This window comes from Haliotis rufescens, unplaced genomic scaffold (assembly GCF_023055435.1).
Source record: "Haliotis rufescens isolate VD_foot unplaced genomic scaffold, xgHalRufe1.0.p SCAF_6, whole genome shotgun sequence".
NCBI classification, from domain to species: domain Eukaryota; kingdom Metazoa; phylum Mollusca; class Gastropoda; order Lepetellida; family Haliotidae; genus Haliotis; species Haliotis rufescens.
The window spans coordinates 41,963,466-41,979,379 of NW_025964334.1; the positions used below are offsets into that span (position 1 = coordinate 41,963,466).

At 37.7% G+C, this 15,914-nt stretch overlaps 2 protein-coding genes across 3 annotated transcripts in view; one reads left to right on the forward strand and one right to left on the reverse strand.

Annotated features, from left to right (window-relative positions):
• The window catches only part of LOC124110745 (RNA cytidine acetyltransferase-like), a 312,648-nt gene that overhangs the window by 124,733 nt on the left and 172,001 nt on the right, over window positions 1-15,914 (reverse strand). For both annotated transcript variants that reach the window (XM_048385668.1, XM_048385669.1), the window contains one exon: window positions 210-308. In XM_048385668.1, coding sequence (XP_048241625.1) covers window positions 210-308 — 99 coding nt within the window. The remainder of the gene's footprint in view (window positions 1-209; window positions 309-15,914) is intronic.
• Window positions 11,416-12,147, forward strand: LOC124110747. Its single transcript, XM_046470116.2, has one exon. The coding sequence runs from the start codon at window positions 11,480-11,482 to the stop codon at window positions 12,143-12,145; it is 666 nt and encodes a 221-aa protein (XP_046326072.1). The 5' UTR covers window positions 11,416-11,479; the 3' UTR covers window positions 12,146-12,147.

Sequence of the window (15,914 nt, forward strand, 5' to 3'; positions counted from 1 at the left end):
TAAATAGATATGGCGAGTTTTATTTTGGGGTGTTGTTATGCTATTCGCCTGTCGAATGGGTTCGACATCAGATGCACGGGGATGGACACCTCTGTCGAATGGGTTCGACGTTAGCGTGCAGAGCTTTAAAGAACTTATTGTAAGACAAATGGAATCTCGTCGACACTTGTGTAGTAATCTCTAGTGTGTGTTGCTTGTGACTGGGTTACCTGAACGGTTTGTCGGTGTTCCCTGAAGATGTTGACTCTCACTACGGCCTTGTTAAAATCTGGGTTAGTTGACTGGATGATCTCATAGTCCAAGTGTTCCTATTGAAATAAACAGATCTTGCTGTATAAATCTTGGATAATTAATTGGATGCAAGATACTTATGAAAGCATCCATCTCCATATTGCATGGCAATTTATCTATTTAATCCAATCACAATACCCTAAAAGACAATCTCAGGTTTGACTATTTCCGTGAAGCCTGGAAAAAAGACTGGTTATTAAGACTGGGTATTCAACTGATGAAATGTTGTTACGTGGCAGTAGATGCAGTATAAGTTTTATTTTTGTTAAGTATTAACCCTCTTGGTTCTATGAGACCCTCTAAGTGCCATGGGACCATACATGGTCCCATGTAAATGTACCTTTTCAACTGTAAATTTAGATGTCAAACACTGAGTGCCGAAATCAAAATAATAACCATCATCACCCTTATTATCTCAGCTTTAATATCATATAACTCATATTTTATACCGTGCTACGGATTGCAAAATATGGTGTGATTAGTAAAGTAGTTGTTGAACTTCATGACAATGACGACGATAATTTATTTTGCACACTTGTCACATACACATAACTACTATAATATCAGACAGCCAATTTGAAAAAGAAATCCATCAGACTGGCCAGGAAGATTTACTTTTCCCCAGTGTATTGTTATTGACTTTAGACTACCAATGTTTAGTCTGCAATGGACAACTGAAGTTTATGTTCAAGTATTGCATATTTTTTAGCGACCGTGCGTCATGGCGATTTAGCACGGCGCTAGAGAAGAAACAACAGTGCAGATTGACTTTCTGTTTATGATACTGATTTACAGAAAATTTTCAAATCTAAGATATCAAAAGAGAGCTATGATCGTTAATATTAAGGTCATATAGTGTATATTTATGGGCAGGAAGTTCATGATCAAAACGTAAACATCGACAGGGCACGTTCACATCATAGGCTAGTAATGCCGCAATTTTTATACTATCAGTTGTCCTACATGCTTGACCGTTTCAACAAATAACTGCTGCTTTTTGCATACGAAATGACTAAAAGACATGTGTTATTGCTCAAACTACCTGACCGTGTGAATGAATTGCCCTGTTTCACACTGTGTAGCAATGGGAGATTTCAAAAGTGTGGCCACGACATCTAACGTTAGTCAACGCAATATTGTAAACAAATTGTGTCAAGGTCGGTTTCACATGTGGTATCTCGGCTCCCATTTCTGTTGACAGTGCATGCGATACAAACATAAGACAACTATTGAAAACATCAACATAACTTGTAAAATGTTGACAGCAATACCTTTTTTGCATTTGGGTTAAGTGCTTATGGATATTATGTGCTGTAAAGTTCGATTTCGATTTGTTTTTTCTTTCATTGAAGTTGTAGGTAATGACACTCCAAATATTAAGTAAATAACTATATTCTAGTAGACTATTTGTTTTGATTTAGGTAATCTAAACTGTGAAAAATGAAAGAAAATATGCATTTCTTTCTTATTTGGCAAATCTTTCAGACATACATCATTAAAACCAATTAACTATACCAATATTGTATACTCATGTGGTAAAGAACAGAATATTTAAAGAACAAAATTTGTATTTATTGAAATATGTTTGTACATTGTTAATGTTTTGGTTGGCAAGTGACAATTAAATGTAATCACTTATGCAAAGTGATGTACTAATCAAATGTAGCACAACACAGTCATACTTTGCTCTGCAACTACCTCTCAGACTTACAACTACATCTCAGAAGCTCTTGGCTTCACTTAAAAGCTTGCGGTAGTGTAGTCCACAATGGCTCATGGCCATGTGCTACTGATGTTACCCATCCCCACTCAGTTGGTGTGGGAAGGTCTCTTTTGGCTTCCAGACTTCGTCGCCAACAGTGGTCAGCTTAAAATGCAGCTCTTGTGACATGTTAATAGAAAGCAGCTGATTTAAAAAGGAATGGAATCAATTGATCTACCTTTCTTACTGAATAAGTCTTTGCGGGCCTCATCAACACTTGTACAGAGACTGGCCTGATCACAAATTAACACCACTGGCACCATATTCTTCACATCCTGTTCAGTTGGTACAGTTGCACATTTGCAAATGTGATGGCAACTGTGATCACATTTAAATGTCCCCAACCAAAAAAAATCATTAGCTATTTACATACAACTTCTTTTCTTTGAATATTTTGTTGTCATGTTATTCACCATATGAATATATAATATTGGTATAGTTAACTGGCCTTAATGAAGTATGTCTTAAAGATATGCCGAAAAAGAAAGACATGCGTATTATATAATTTTTTCACACTTTAGGTACCTAAATTAACATAAATATTCAATTATGATAAAATTATTTACTTTACAGGTGCAGAGTTGGGTAAATACATTAACAAAATGTTCATTTTTCATGATATATTTAGGTTGTGGGACAAGTTCACATGAGATATACCACAATTTAATTCCTCTATGGTTGCCATATTGGATTTAGTGGCCATATTAGATTTTTGGGGGTGGCCCCACATCTGAAAATATTTGGAATGTCATTACCTACAACTGTGCAAAGTTTCATGCTTTTATCACAAAGTGCACACTTGACCCAATATTTGTCACTAAACGGCTCCACTACATACATAGCATCGTGAACAGGCTATCGCTGTGAGGTTGTTTACTTTTGGGATAAACCATATCATTCATGGGTTTCGTGAAGTGACAATTTTATGAAGCTTTTCTGTACCTACATAAGAATGAGAAACCTTTTACAACCTGATATGCATCTTATATACTTGCCCCCTGTCGAGGGGCTACCTATCGGAGAACACTGACTTCTTGCCAGCTCTCGACACCATTTAAGATTCAAGATTCAAGAACGGAGAATGTGCAACATTAAAAACAGTGACTTAATTCTTGACATTCATGAGTGCACAGACATATATTCTTGGGCCTATGTTCTATTCCTGCTGCTGCAACATACTTTACCCATTGTATTGCCTCTTGTGATTGTAAACCAAATCCTGTGTGTTTCAATATATTTTGTTAGTTAGTAGTTTTGTGTGGTTAGGTAATGATCTTACAATTTTGTTCTGTATGAACCGATTTCTGGGTTAACAATCACGTTTCATGTGGGTTATCACCTCGAAACAAGTTGTTAAACTTCTGATGCCCTCATCTCCAACCACCTTATTTTAACCTGTTTAACTGGCTATAATTAATTTGCCTTGCCTTTTCATGTCTCTAGTAAGGCTGTATTTTCCTCTTTATCTATTACTATTGTGCAAACTTTTTTTTCAAATTTGGTGATCATGTGACAAGGGACACCTTAAAGGACCACTGGCAATGCTTACTTGAGTGACCTAAATACATATATGGGCTCACTATTCATTGGTCAACGGTTCATGAAGACTACATCCCTCAATCACTGATGAGAGATAAGTGGTCTGCTGGAGGTGTTTGCATGAGAGATTCCTGTCTGTGTCATGCCTGTCATCTTTGAATGGAGTTATTTGTATGGTTTCCAAAACGCAACACTATCTCAGAAAATAGAACATGAGGGATGATAATTTTGGTCATCATGGTATTACCCATGATACCTAAATCACCATAGTAAGTGCCATGGGTGCTTAGAACATTTATATTGGGGAGCTGAATAAACTCATACACAACTCCAAAGATACCAAAAATCAACATTTGATTACATGAGCAATGAACTAATCAAACTCAATCAGTGTCTATTACCATCAGAAGTAAAACAAACATTCTACCATCAATTTCGAATTTACATGATTCTGATTGGTAAATCAGAGGCTATTAAATCACAATAAATCCCTTCTGATTGAAACAGCTGGTTTGACGGCTGCCTCACTGCGAAAGCTGATATTCATAGAATACTACTATTCATGTACTATAGCATGTTTAAATAATTATATCAACAAATACAGGTAACAAAATGCACAGATGCGGTTACTACAATATTCAAAGGATGTGTGGCAATACATTTAGTGGAGAAAACACGATAGAAATCTACAAAGAGAATATATTTACGTTTAGGAGACAACAGAGAGCTTGGAATTTTGGCGCTTTTCTATATACAACTGTGACGTCATATCTTTTGCGTCACAATGATCGATATGACGTCATAATGGTGACGTGTGATGTAGAATGAAAACCTTACAAAGCTTGCTTAGTTTTCTTCAGGGATGCCCACCTCATGTTAGCTTACCATGTTGCCGTGCTTACATGCTTTCAATGCCTGTCATATGTTCAAGTGAAATATTTGGGTGTAAACAAACTGCTTGAGTATATACAGCACCATATTTTGTTAACAGGCTGTTGTCGGTGATTCCGTAATTCAGATCAATAACCCACTCAAAACACTGGACTCAACCCATGCCGCTTCACTCAATATATTTACTAACACCAAAGAGTTCGCGTTTTATTTAGTCATGGTAGAATGGAGATAAACATGCTGTGTTTTCAATGAAGAGCGAGGTAACCTGTAGATTTAACTGCGCTAATTTAACATTTGCAACCTCACGCTGCGCGTTCGGTTCCAAATTCAATTTAGTGTGGTTAAATCTACAGGTAACCTAGCTCTACATTGAAAACACGGTATGTTTATCTCCTAAACATACATGTAATCCTATTATCACTGCAGAACACATGCAGATTATTGTCCCTCAGTGTCCATCACAATCAACAGTGAATCAATACTCACAACCATCAGTGTAACTTTTGCGTAATCAGTTTCAGTGGTGTTAAGATATATGTTGCTGAAACAAAACGCTTACTAATCCTTACTAAAAGCATTCCAACAGTCAACTGTCATCTATCCTTTCACCAGACTCACTTTCACTATGACAGGTATTAACCAGACGCACTCTCACTATGACAGGTATAAGTGAGTGAGTATGGTTTTACGCCGCTTTTAGCAATATTCCAGCAATATCACAGCGGGGGACACTAGAAATGGGCTTCACACATTATACCCATGTCAGGAATCAATAGCTCCATACTATTTTTGTAAAATACTCAAACCAGTTGTTACGTATCTCCGATCTCTTGGACTGCGAGTTGTGTGTTATGTAGATGACATTCTACTTATGAGTACTTCTGCACATATCGTATCACAAAACGAACAATTAGTGAACCCTCTTTCAAAGCTTGGGTTTTTTATCAATTGGGATAAGTCTGACTTAGAGCCAAGCAACACCAAGTCTTATTTGGGTTACATAGTGTGCACAGACTGAGAATTCGCTAAGGTGAGAATCCCATCATCACGGGTAAGGAAACTGAAAAAAGACATAAGGCGTTGTCTTGCTTTACCTAGGATTGAGGCCAGAGTGTTGGCTCGCATCCCTGGTCAGTGTGTATCAATGTTCCGGGCTGTTGCCCCAGGATAACAAACGCTCAGAAATACATAAAGACTTCTTAGTAGAAGAAATAGTTGGGACGATAAATTTACACTAGATTCGCCAGCTAAGGAGGATATGTTGTGGTGGTTTACTGCTCTTGATAACTGGAATGGACAAAGCATAATTATTCGACAACCTGAAGAGCAAATAGTTACAGACGCAAGTTCGACAGGTTAGGGCGCAGTATGCAACGGGAAACAGGCAGCAGGATTTTGGCCTCCACAGTTAAGCAAACTTCACTCAAACAGCAAAGAGATGTTAGCAATTCTCATGGTGTTGCACAGCTTTGGTCCAAGTTTAAAAGGAAAAGTTGTGAAGATTCTGTCCGACAACATATCTGCAGTATGCTACATAAATCAACTGGGAGGTCCAAGTTTGCCCCTGACAAATATCATGAAATCAATATGGATGGTGGCTCACAAGTACAACCTTCATATTCAAGCAGGCTTCCTGGCTGGATGCAAGAATGTAGAAGCAGATGCTCTCAGTCGTCTCCCAGACCAATATGAGTGGCAACTGAATCCAGCCTTATTTCAATACATAGACAGACTATGGGGACCCAATTCAGTAGACCGGTTTGCGACCATGTCAAATGCTCAGCTGGGAACATACAACAATAGATTTTGGGACCCGGGCAGTTCAGGGGTGGACGGTTTGTCTCAAGCAACTTTGTCAATCCGCCCTTCCGTCTATTACCAGAGGTCAAAGACAAGGTCATCCAGGAAAAAGCAATCGTGACTATCATAGCACACTCCACAAGATATGTTTACGTGATAACTTTGTGTTGAACACATTATATATCATCTTACGAATCATTCATGCTTGGTGTTCCATATTGCTACAGCAGAATGAGTGTGAGACAGGAGAGTAGGGTCAGTGTGCATCACGACTGTGGAGAAACAGACCATGGTTTCACAAACTGAGAACGATATTGACCTATTCCCCAATTCGAATTCCAAAGACCTCCTGGACAATTCAAAGTTCAACGAGCAGGGTGGAACCTTTGAGAAATCACAAATGGCGCCTATACGCCTGGAGAGTGTGTGGAGACGGAATCTAGAACAAAAAGGTTGGTCAATAACTGCTGCAACAGTCGGTTCTATCCTAAACGAAGCAATCAGGTTAGCAGGTTTAGGTGGATGTTATACAGCTAAATCTTTTAGGCTGAGGGGGGCGACTAAGGCTATAGAAATGGGGTTTGAACCAGATACAACTATGCGCATGGGTCGTTGGAAGACAAGATCAGTGTTCTTTGACCACTATGTACACAGTAAAACCCCTGCCTCTTACACAACTGATGTTTTGACAAAATGAAGTTTATTGTTTGCATTTATGATGTTTCGATAACTATAATTTTAGTTTTGTGGTGTGTTGATAACGTAGGTTTCAGTAAAAAATAGTTTATGCTACAAAAGGTGAGGTAAGGTGAGGTGAGGTGAGGTGAAATTGGGTTTAACGTCGCGTCCAAGATTATTACACTTATATAGCGACGTGCATGCACGTGTATGTGTGTGTGTAGCTGCTTGTACTAGTCCGAACTGATGCCGATTTATAGTGCTAGCACACTGAGATACCATGTCGCAGTTTAACATGAATACCCCACTCAGACACAGTATACTGACTCCGAGCCGACCAGTCCTTGTTTTAGCCCCTTAATGCCGAGCGCCAGACAGGGTAACAACAAGTACAATCTTTTAACGTCTTTTTGTATGACGCTGATGGGGATCAAACCCCGGACCTTCCGCTCTCCGGGGCGACACTCTACCACAAGACCACGGAGGCGGTCCCACAAAAGGTGAGTGAGTGAGTTGGGTTTATCGCCGCTTTTAACAGTATTACAGTTATATCGCGGTGTGTCAGCTTAATGTGGGAGGAAAGCCCGAAGTGATGCGGGTCTCAGACGTTTACCACTTCGGTGAAACCCATGAGCAAGGGTATGGTGCTGACAAACCTAGGCCAAAGTCAGTTCTAAAATGTACACTCTTCAATGCACTTATACTTTAACTTTTCTAAACAATCTTATCAACATAAAGCATAACTAAGTTCATTAAATTCTCTCAATGATTAAACATACGTTACGTTCATTACCTAGGGTCATACACAGCATTGCTTTAGTTTCTAATTTTGTGTTAAAATAGACAGATCACTTGGTCATAGGCATAGAAAACTAAACATTTTGAAGATATGTTTACGTGATAACTTTGTGTTGAACACATTATATATCATCTTACGAATCATTCATGCTTGGTGTTCCATATTGCGACAGCAGAATAAGTGTGAGACTGGAGAGTAGGGTCAGTGTGCATGTAGCATATGATCCATCACAACTTTCATGTGTTCAGACAAGAAACCTGGACTTGCATAGCTAACTAAACCTGAAGAACTGCATTAATAAGTATCAAAGTGACAAGTAAATAGTGAAAACATCATATGTTCAATGACTCAGACATTAATGGGTTTGGTTCATGTTTGTTTATTGATTGGATGGAATAAATTTACTTCTGATATTTTCATTTACTTCACACACACATAGTGCTACCATGACTGATTGCTCACGGTCCTAGTTTTAGCATATTGAGAGTAAATGTGTCAGGGTGAGTGTTTGGGGTTGGGAGGTAGGGGTGTCGGGGGCAGGCAGGGGCAGGGCAGTAAACTGTGTATAAACCTATTTGCTCTAACTGAAGATATGGGGTGTTGGCCATGATTCCTGCAATGCAGAAAATATACATTTATATATGATGGGTGGCTAAAAAGTTCTGAGCTTAACTACAAAGGATGCATAGTACACCCTTAACAGTTTGCAGAACTGAAAATATATTTTAAGCAAAGAAATATGTACAGTCTAACCCTGTTACCTCGAACCTAGCGGGACAGTGTTGTAACTTCGAGATAACGAGGTGTGAACATCCAGACAGTTTAAGTAAGAGTATAATATATAGATACATGACAATACGACTGATATATAGATACATGACAATACGACTGATATATGGGTCATTGTCAAAAAATGTCAACATTCCTGTCCGGCCCATTCTGCTTCCAACGATTGCTTTATTTAGAATGATTTTTGTTCAAAATAACTGTTTATGTTTAATATGTTTAATGTTGAATCAGAAAATGATGTCCTTTAACAAGAATATTTGTGGGGGGAACAGTATACGTCTTTTCTCAAGTTAAGGGTATGAAAAAATGCCTGTCCATTTTCATGAACATAGTTTTTACTAGCTCAGCTTTAGCATTAAAAATAACTTTTTGAAAATTATTTTACATCAGTCTGATATTTTATACACTGAATTTATCACAAAATAGTGTAGATATTGTTTTGGGGCATATTGGATGTGAAATAAATTGTATAAATAGTATGTCCATCAAACTACTTTCTCTCCTGTTACCAACAGCTAAGTACCATCATAATACAATTAATTCTCCCTAATTTGGAAGTGAGGCTAGTGTCATGCACATTAGCACTTCCTGTACACCACATGGAAACTTCTTTCTGGTCTTCTGGTTCCTGAAAGTCCATCTTTTATGCAGTCGTCGGTCTTACAGGTAAGTAGACCTTTTCTCAAGGTTCTCTACTGTTACCGTCATATTGCTGGGTAATTAATAAAAAATGTTCTTTTGAAACTGTTCACATAACTGGAGTTCTACTGTCTCTTCAATTCCCCCCCATTTTTAGTTGCATAGGGACCCTCCATTTATAATAAAGAATTTCTTTGTAACATATTTTCCCTCCTGTTACCATGGCTTTGGTAACAGGAAAGAAGAAAAAAGTAACAGGAGAGAGCTTTCATGAAGCATGTACAAGAATTTAAAAGGACCAGCCATTTAAAAGGACCAGCCATTTAAAAAAATTACCCAGGCATAAGACTGACTACATATTTTGGTTTGAAGGTTGAGAGTGTAATTTGGTTTTGGTTTAAAGTTAAAACAAACCGGCAAACCTAGAACAATGACTTTTGAAGATAACAGGAAGGAAAAAAGTAACAGGATAGAAATCTTTTACAAATATATAATTTGTGTTGACAGGTCCAGCATTGGTTAGTAGAAGTTTAATACAATCCATGTTCGTAAAAATCAAGGGAAATTGTATCTTCCAATGTTGTGAAATTTGAACATATTACCAGCAACTTAATGTTAACTAGTAACAGCAGGGATGTAGTTAGGTAACAGGATGGAAATCCTTTGTCTATCAGATAATATTACAGGTGTATCTTATGCCTTGACTGTCTTCCACTGATCAAAATTGTAGTTCTTATTGATAGGCCATGTGTCACATAATTAAACAGGTCAAATTTAATATATGATTTGAATAAGAAACACAATAGAACTTTTTGGTAATAGTGTAGAATCTATCAAACAACAGCATAATACAATGTTGCTTTTTCTCCCACAGGCAACATGGCTATCGCAAAGGCAGAGAAGCAGCACTGATATAGGGCAAGGCGAGATGCGGATCCAACGAAAAGACAATCTTACCTATCTAAAGAAAAACAAAAGTATCAAAACGACAAAAAATGTGGAAAGAAAAAGTTGGTTCAGGACATGACTCCAAGAGAGCATAGAACGAGTAAAAAGAAATGGAGACTGTATAAACAATCAGTGAAACGAAACCAAAATGTCAAGAGGAAATATTCTCAGGGAATACAAACTGACAGTGCATGCTGAAAAACAAATTAGGTGTTTTGCTGGGAAAGGAAATAGTTCTAAAGCAGGCAGTTTGTAACAGAGGTTAGAAAAGAGTGTACGTTTATTCTTTCTCCGTGAGGTTGTGACACGAATTACAACCGGAATGAAAAACACAGTCACAAGACACAAAGTCAAACGACAGAAACGTTTATTAAATGACACCATGGTGAATCTGCACAAAAAGTTTTGTTCTGAATCAGAAGACAAAATTAGTTACATGACATTTACACGTCTGAGACCATTTTGGGTGATGTCTCAAACAGAAATGGATCGAAAAACGTGTTTATGTAAAGCATGTGAAAATGTCAGCTACCTATCAAAAAAGCTACAGGATCTCAATTTGATTCAAAGTTGTGGCCTGCAATTACTTGTGAAAAGCATTGCCTGTGACACAATGAACAAAACATGCATGTATGGCATCTGTGCGACATGTTCCGAAAGGAAAATCATAGAAAAGGTTCCAAATGTCAACGACACAGTCTCTTGGATTCAGTGGAAAACTGTCAAGGAAAGTCGAACAATCCGAGGAAAAGTCAAAGACATTACCATCACCCAGAAACATACAGTACAAGGCACCATTGGAGATCTGGTGGACCAATTTCATGAACAAATATGGAGATACCCAGAAACATTCATACAACATCAACAACCAGTTCTCCTATTATAAACACATTCGGGAGAACCTTAGTCACAATGAGTGTCTCCTCCACATTGATTTTGCCGAAAATTATGAAGGGAAACTTGCGTCTGAAATCCAAAGCATGCACTTTGGTGCATCAAAAACTCAGATAACCCTACACACAGGTCCCTGTTTCATCAAGATCAATGACAAACCAGAATGCACAACATTTACTACAGTGTCAGACTCTCTACAACATGGGCCTGCAGCTATCTGGGTGCATCTCAATCCAATTCTTACTTAAATAAGAGATAAGTATCCACAAATAGACTACATCCATTTTTTCAGTGATGACCCATGTACACAATATAGGCAAAAGGGGAACTTCTTCCTGTTCTCAAAGACTATCTTTGAAAAGGGTTTTAAAGGTGGTATGTGGAATTACCATGAAGCGGGCCATGGGAAAGGAATACCCGATGGGATTGGTGGCACCTTGAAGAGAATGGCAGATTTGCGAGTAAGACATGGCAAAGACATAATGTCAGCAAGTGCTTTTGTCGACGAATTAGAAAGTGAAACATCCATCAAATTGTACCTGATAGGAGATGCAAATGCTGAAGAAGCTAATCTAAAACAACTACAGTTGAAGCCAATACCAGGGACTATGAGCCTTCATCAAATCATAGTCACGGCACCAGGTCATCTTCATTACAGAGATGTAAGCTGCAGTTGCTCAGTCAGAAAACCATGCAAGGGCCATGATGCAAAAGATTTTCTATTTGCACTGTCAAGACTAAGTACTAGTCAACATCCAACTAGGAAAAGAGTCAAAAGACCAAACAAAGGTTCATCAGAAAAACACATTGATGTCACTACCTCCGATTTTGACTCAATTCTTGCAAAGTTACAGGCTTGCTCCGATTTTGAATCCTTACAAGAGGAATGCCTTTGGTTGGACTTAGAAGAAATAGAAGGCCAGTCCAGAAGCGCGTTAGGCAACATCCTGACTGTTGATCAAAGGGCATTGGACATGTACCCCAATGATGTCCCTGGAGACAAGGTACTCTTCCCTACGATTGTCAGAGCTGATCGAGAGTGTTTGCCTTCCTCAGGCAGCATATTTGCCTATGGAATGAGGACAGATCCAATGAAATGCAGGCTTGCATAGTTGTGGAACTAGTTCTACACAAGGATCTATATTTGAATCAGGAACACTTCCAGAAAGGAATAGAAGTCCCAGCAAAACATGATCTCACAAAAATATTTGCAATATTTTCTGACAAGTATGTTCCTGGCATTGTTCTATCAAATGAGAACATCAGGGCTATTTATGAACAAGAAGTTCTAAAAACAGAAAACCAAGAACATTCATGGGTATCTGGCAGATGTTTGGCCTTTCAAGTGTCCTCCAAATGCCTTTGTTCTCCATCTACCCAAAATTGGGTAATGCAAATGTCAGGAAAGATTTGAATAGGCTTATTATGCCACGTGTTCAAAGAAAGTCGCCTATTGCCCACATAATGTTGAGCACTACACGAGCAGATATGAGACAACAACTCTGGGTGCCCAATCACTTTGTATGTGTGTTACCGATTGAAATCCATGAAGATGATCAAGAACTTGAACAATCTGGAGAAGGACATGGCAAGGATCACACAATTCAGAATTACGACAACAGAAAGAAACAAAAGCAGAAAACTGATGTTGGAGAAGGGAATGCTAAAAGCAAAGAAGAAAATGATTATGAAGTGGGGAGTGAAGGAAGCAATGAGAGGGTTGATGTGGAGGATTATGAAGTGAAGGATAAAAGAAGAAATGGGAAGAATCAAAACAATGTTGATGATGCTAAAAAGAGAGTTGGAAAAGAAGGGAGAGGAGAGGAGAAAAGAGTGAAGGTTGATGCTGGAGAAGAAATTGAAGGAATGGGGAAGAGAAGAAGAACAGTTGAAAATGAAGAGAGAAATGAGAATGAAGGCAAGATAGTTGAAGATGGAGAGAAAAATGACAATGAAGGAGACAAAGGGGGTGAGATGGTTGAAGATGAAGAGAGAAAAGAGAATGGAGGAAGGGAAAAGAGTATTGAGACAGTTGGTGGTGCAGAGAGAAATGAGACTGAAAGAGGAGAAAAGGGTGGAGAAAAAGCTGATGGAGAGAGAAATAAGACTGAAGGAAGTGGGAAGCATCAAGAGACAGATCATGATGAAGTGAAGAATGTGGAGGAAGGAAGAGAAGAGAAAGCTGAAGAGTTTGGCTTAACTGCCAACATGAAACAAGACATAAATACAGAGTGGCTACTTGGAAAATATGTGGTAGTCCTGTATGATAATTTGCCATATCCAGGTATTGTTGAAGACATTGGAAACAGTGATGTTTATTGTGAGTGTATGCACAAGGTGGGGAGGAGAGCAAATTGTTACTTTTGGCCACGTAAAATTAAAGATAAGTGTTGGTATAAGTTGGAAAATATCCTGGCCATTATACCACAACCAAAACAACTTGAGGGATCACACTCACACTTCTGCCTCGATCCCACACTTTGGGAAGAAATCAAAGCTACACTGTAACTGTAAACTATTGAATTTCAGCAGTTACATATTGCAAGATAGCTTTGTTGCTGATATAAAGGTCCAAGAGCCTTTATCTATTGTGTACTTGCCTAAATATAAATACACTGAAAATGAACACCAGTAACATCACACATGTTTTCTCAAGATGGATGTAAGATTTTCCATCCTGTTACTTTTGTTCCAAACTGTTACCACAGGATATAGTTTTGTATTCTCCATGCTGAATCAGCTATTTTAGTCAAGAAAGATTTTCTCTATGTTGAATTAAGTCACAAGAACACAGTGGGGAATCACTCAATGTTTACATTTATGTGAAATTTTCATAATTATTTGATAAAATAATGACTTTTTCCTTACTGTTACCTTAAAGTTATATCCTGTTACCATGATTTCCATCCTGTTACCATTAAATAAAAAATGAAAAACAAATATAATTGCTTATTTTGTATACTGTTATTGTACTTACAACTTAAAAAGTGTGATCTTATTACACATGATGTTAATTATTATCTTAAAACAGTTATGTCCATTTTATAAACTTCGAAATGCAGCAGAAATGAAACTATAACCAGATATTATCATTGATGTTGATTGATGAAATATTGAAAGATAATCCTTAAAGTGGATTTGATGCATTATTACACTTATGGTGCACTATTCTCTGGATGTAAAATTATTTATTTAACTGTATCTTTTAATGTAAAACAAGATCATTTTTAACAGTAACAGGATGGAATCCTTGACAACTTCCATGCTCAAAGTTGACATTATGTCATTTAAACTGTTTGCCATTAAGGTTGCATTTTGGTGGTTTTGTACACTTAATTGTACTATCTATTGGTTTGAATAATAAAATTCCAGTTTGAAAATACTTCAATTTGTTATTTTTGCTGTTGTGAAATTTTGACATTTTTTGACAATGACCGATATAGATACATTGCAATATGACTGATATATAGATACATTTCAATACGTCTGATATATAGATACATTTCAATATGACTGATATATAGATACATCACAATACGACTAACATAAGGATACATGGCAATACGACTGATATATAGATACATGGCAATACGACTGATATATAGATACATTGCAATATGACTGACATAAAGATACAAAGTGGTTATCATGCGAGTGTGTTTGGGGATGGTAAATATGCTGCATTAGGAATAAACATTGTATTTAGCGAGCCTTGGCGAGCTAAATACATAGTGTTTATTCCTAATACAGGATATTTACCATCCCCAAACACAAAAGCGTGATAACCTCTTTAATCATATAATGTCATTCTTTAATTCTGTGCTTCAAAATCGCTTTCCCTCTCTCACAAACATTACCGAAACATTGCTAGTTTTCCTGGAATGCACGCATTAATATTTATTACGTCACAGGGTAAGTGATGTGTCAGTTGGACAGTGACAGTAGCAAATATAGTTCCAACTGAAATCTGTTTCTTATACAGTGGCGAAGCAACATATATGAAAAACAACAACTGTTTTTAATTGCCTTTTGCGGCAATCCATCGGTCTGCCCGCTAGAGTAACTGCCCTTTGTCAAAGGGAAGCTACTCTAACCCTAGTCTATGAGACGTCACGGCCACGGTCAGACGTTGTTGACTGTCGGTCTGTCCTGTCATAACATTCAGAAGTGTAGTCAGATGTTCACACAGCGACAAAACGAAACAAGGTAACAATTCAAACATATTTCGGCCAAATCCAACTATTTTAATTTGTGAAGAAGGTTTCAAGCCGCAGAGGTCTTCAAGCACAGATATGGCTACTGATCCCGCTTGGCTAGATCTCGTGCCCTCGCAAAATTGTTTCGAAATTTATATCTCCAAAGCTGCCAAAACTTATAAAATGCCTTAGCTACGTCACAGTTAGACACTGATTTTCAGTATATTAGACTGTTCTTTTGATAATGATAGCAATTATCCCTGTAGTTCATCCAGATTCCGGATGGTTAATTCTGACTCGATCGCCGAATGACGAGGGCGATGCCATGTTTGTTTCTAAACAGTGAAAGTAGTCCCTACTTGACCTTTGATATTTGCATCTCTATCAGCATATGACCCCAATGGATATCGTTTTTATCCATTGGCTTTATCCTGCCGAGAATCCTACCCATTATATGATAAATTGCAATACGACTGATATATAGATACATCACAATACGAGTGATATATAGATACATCACAATACGACGGATATAAAGATACATTGCAATACAACTGATATAAAGATACATTGCAATATGACTGATATCTAGATACATCGCCATATGATGGATATAAAGATACATTGAAATACGACTGATATCTAGATACATTGCAATATGACTGATATATAGATACATTGCAAT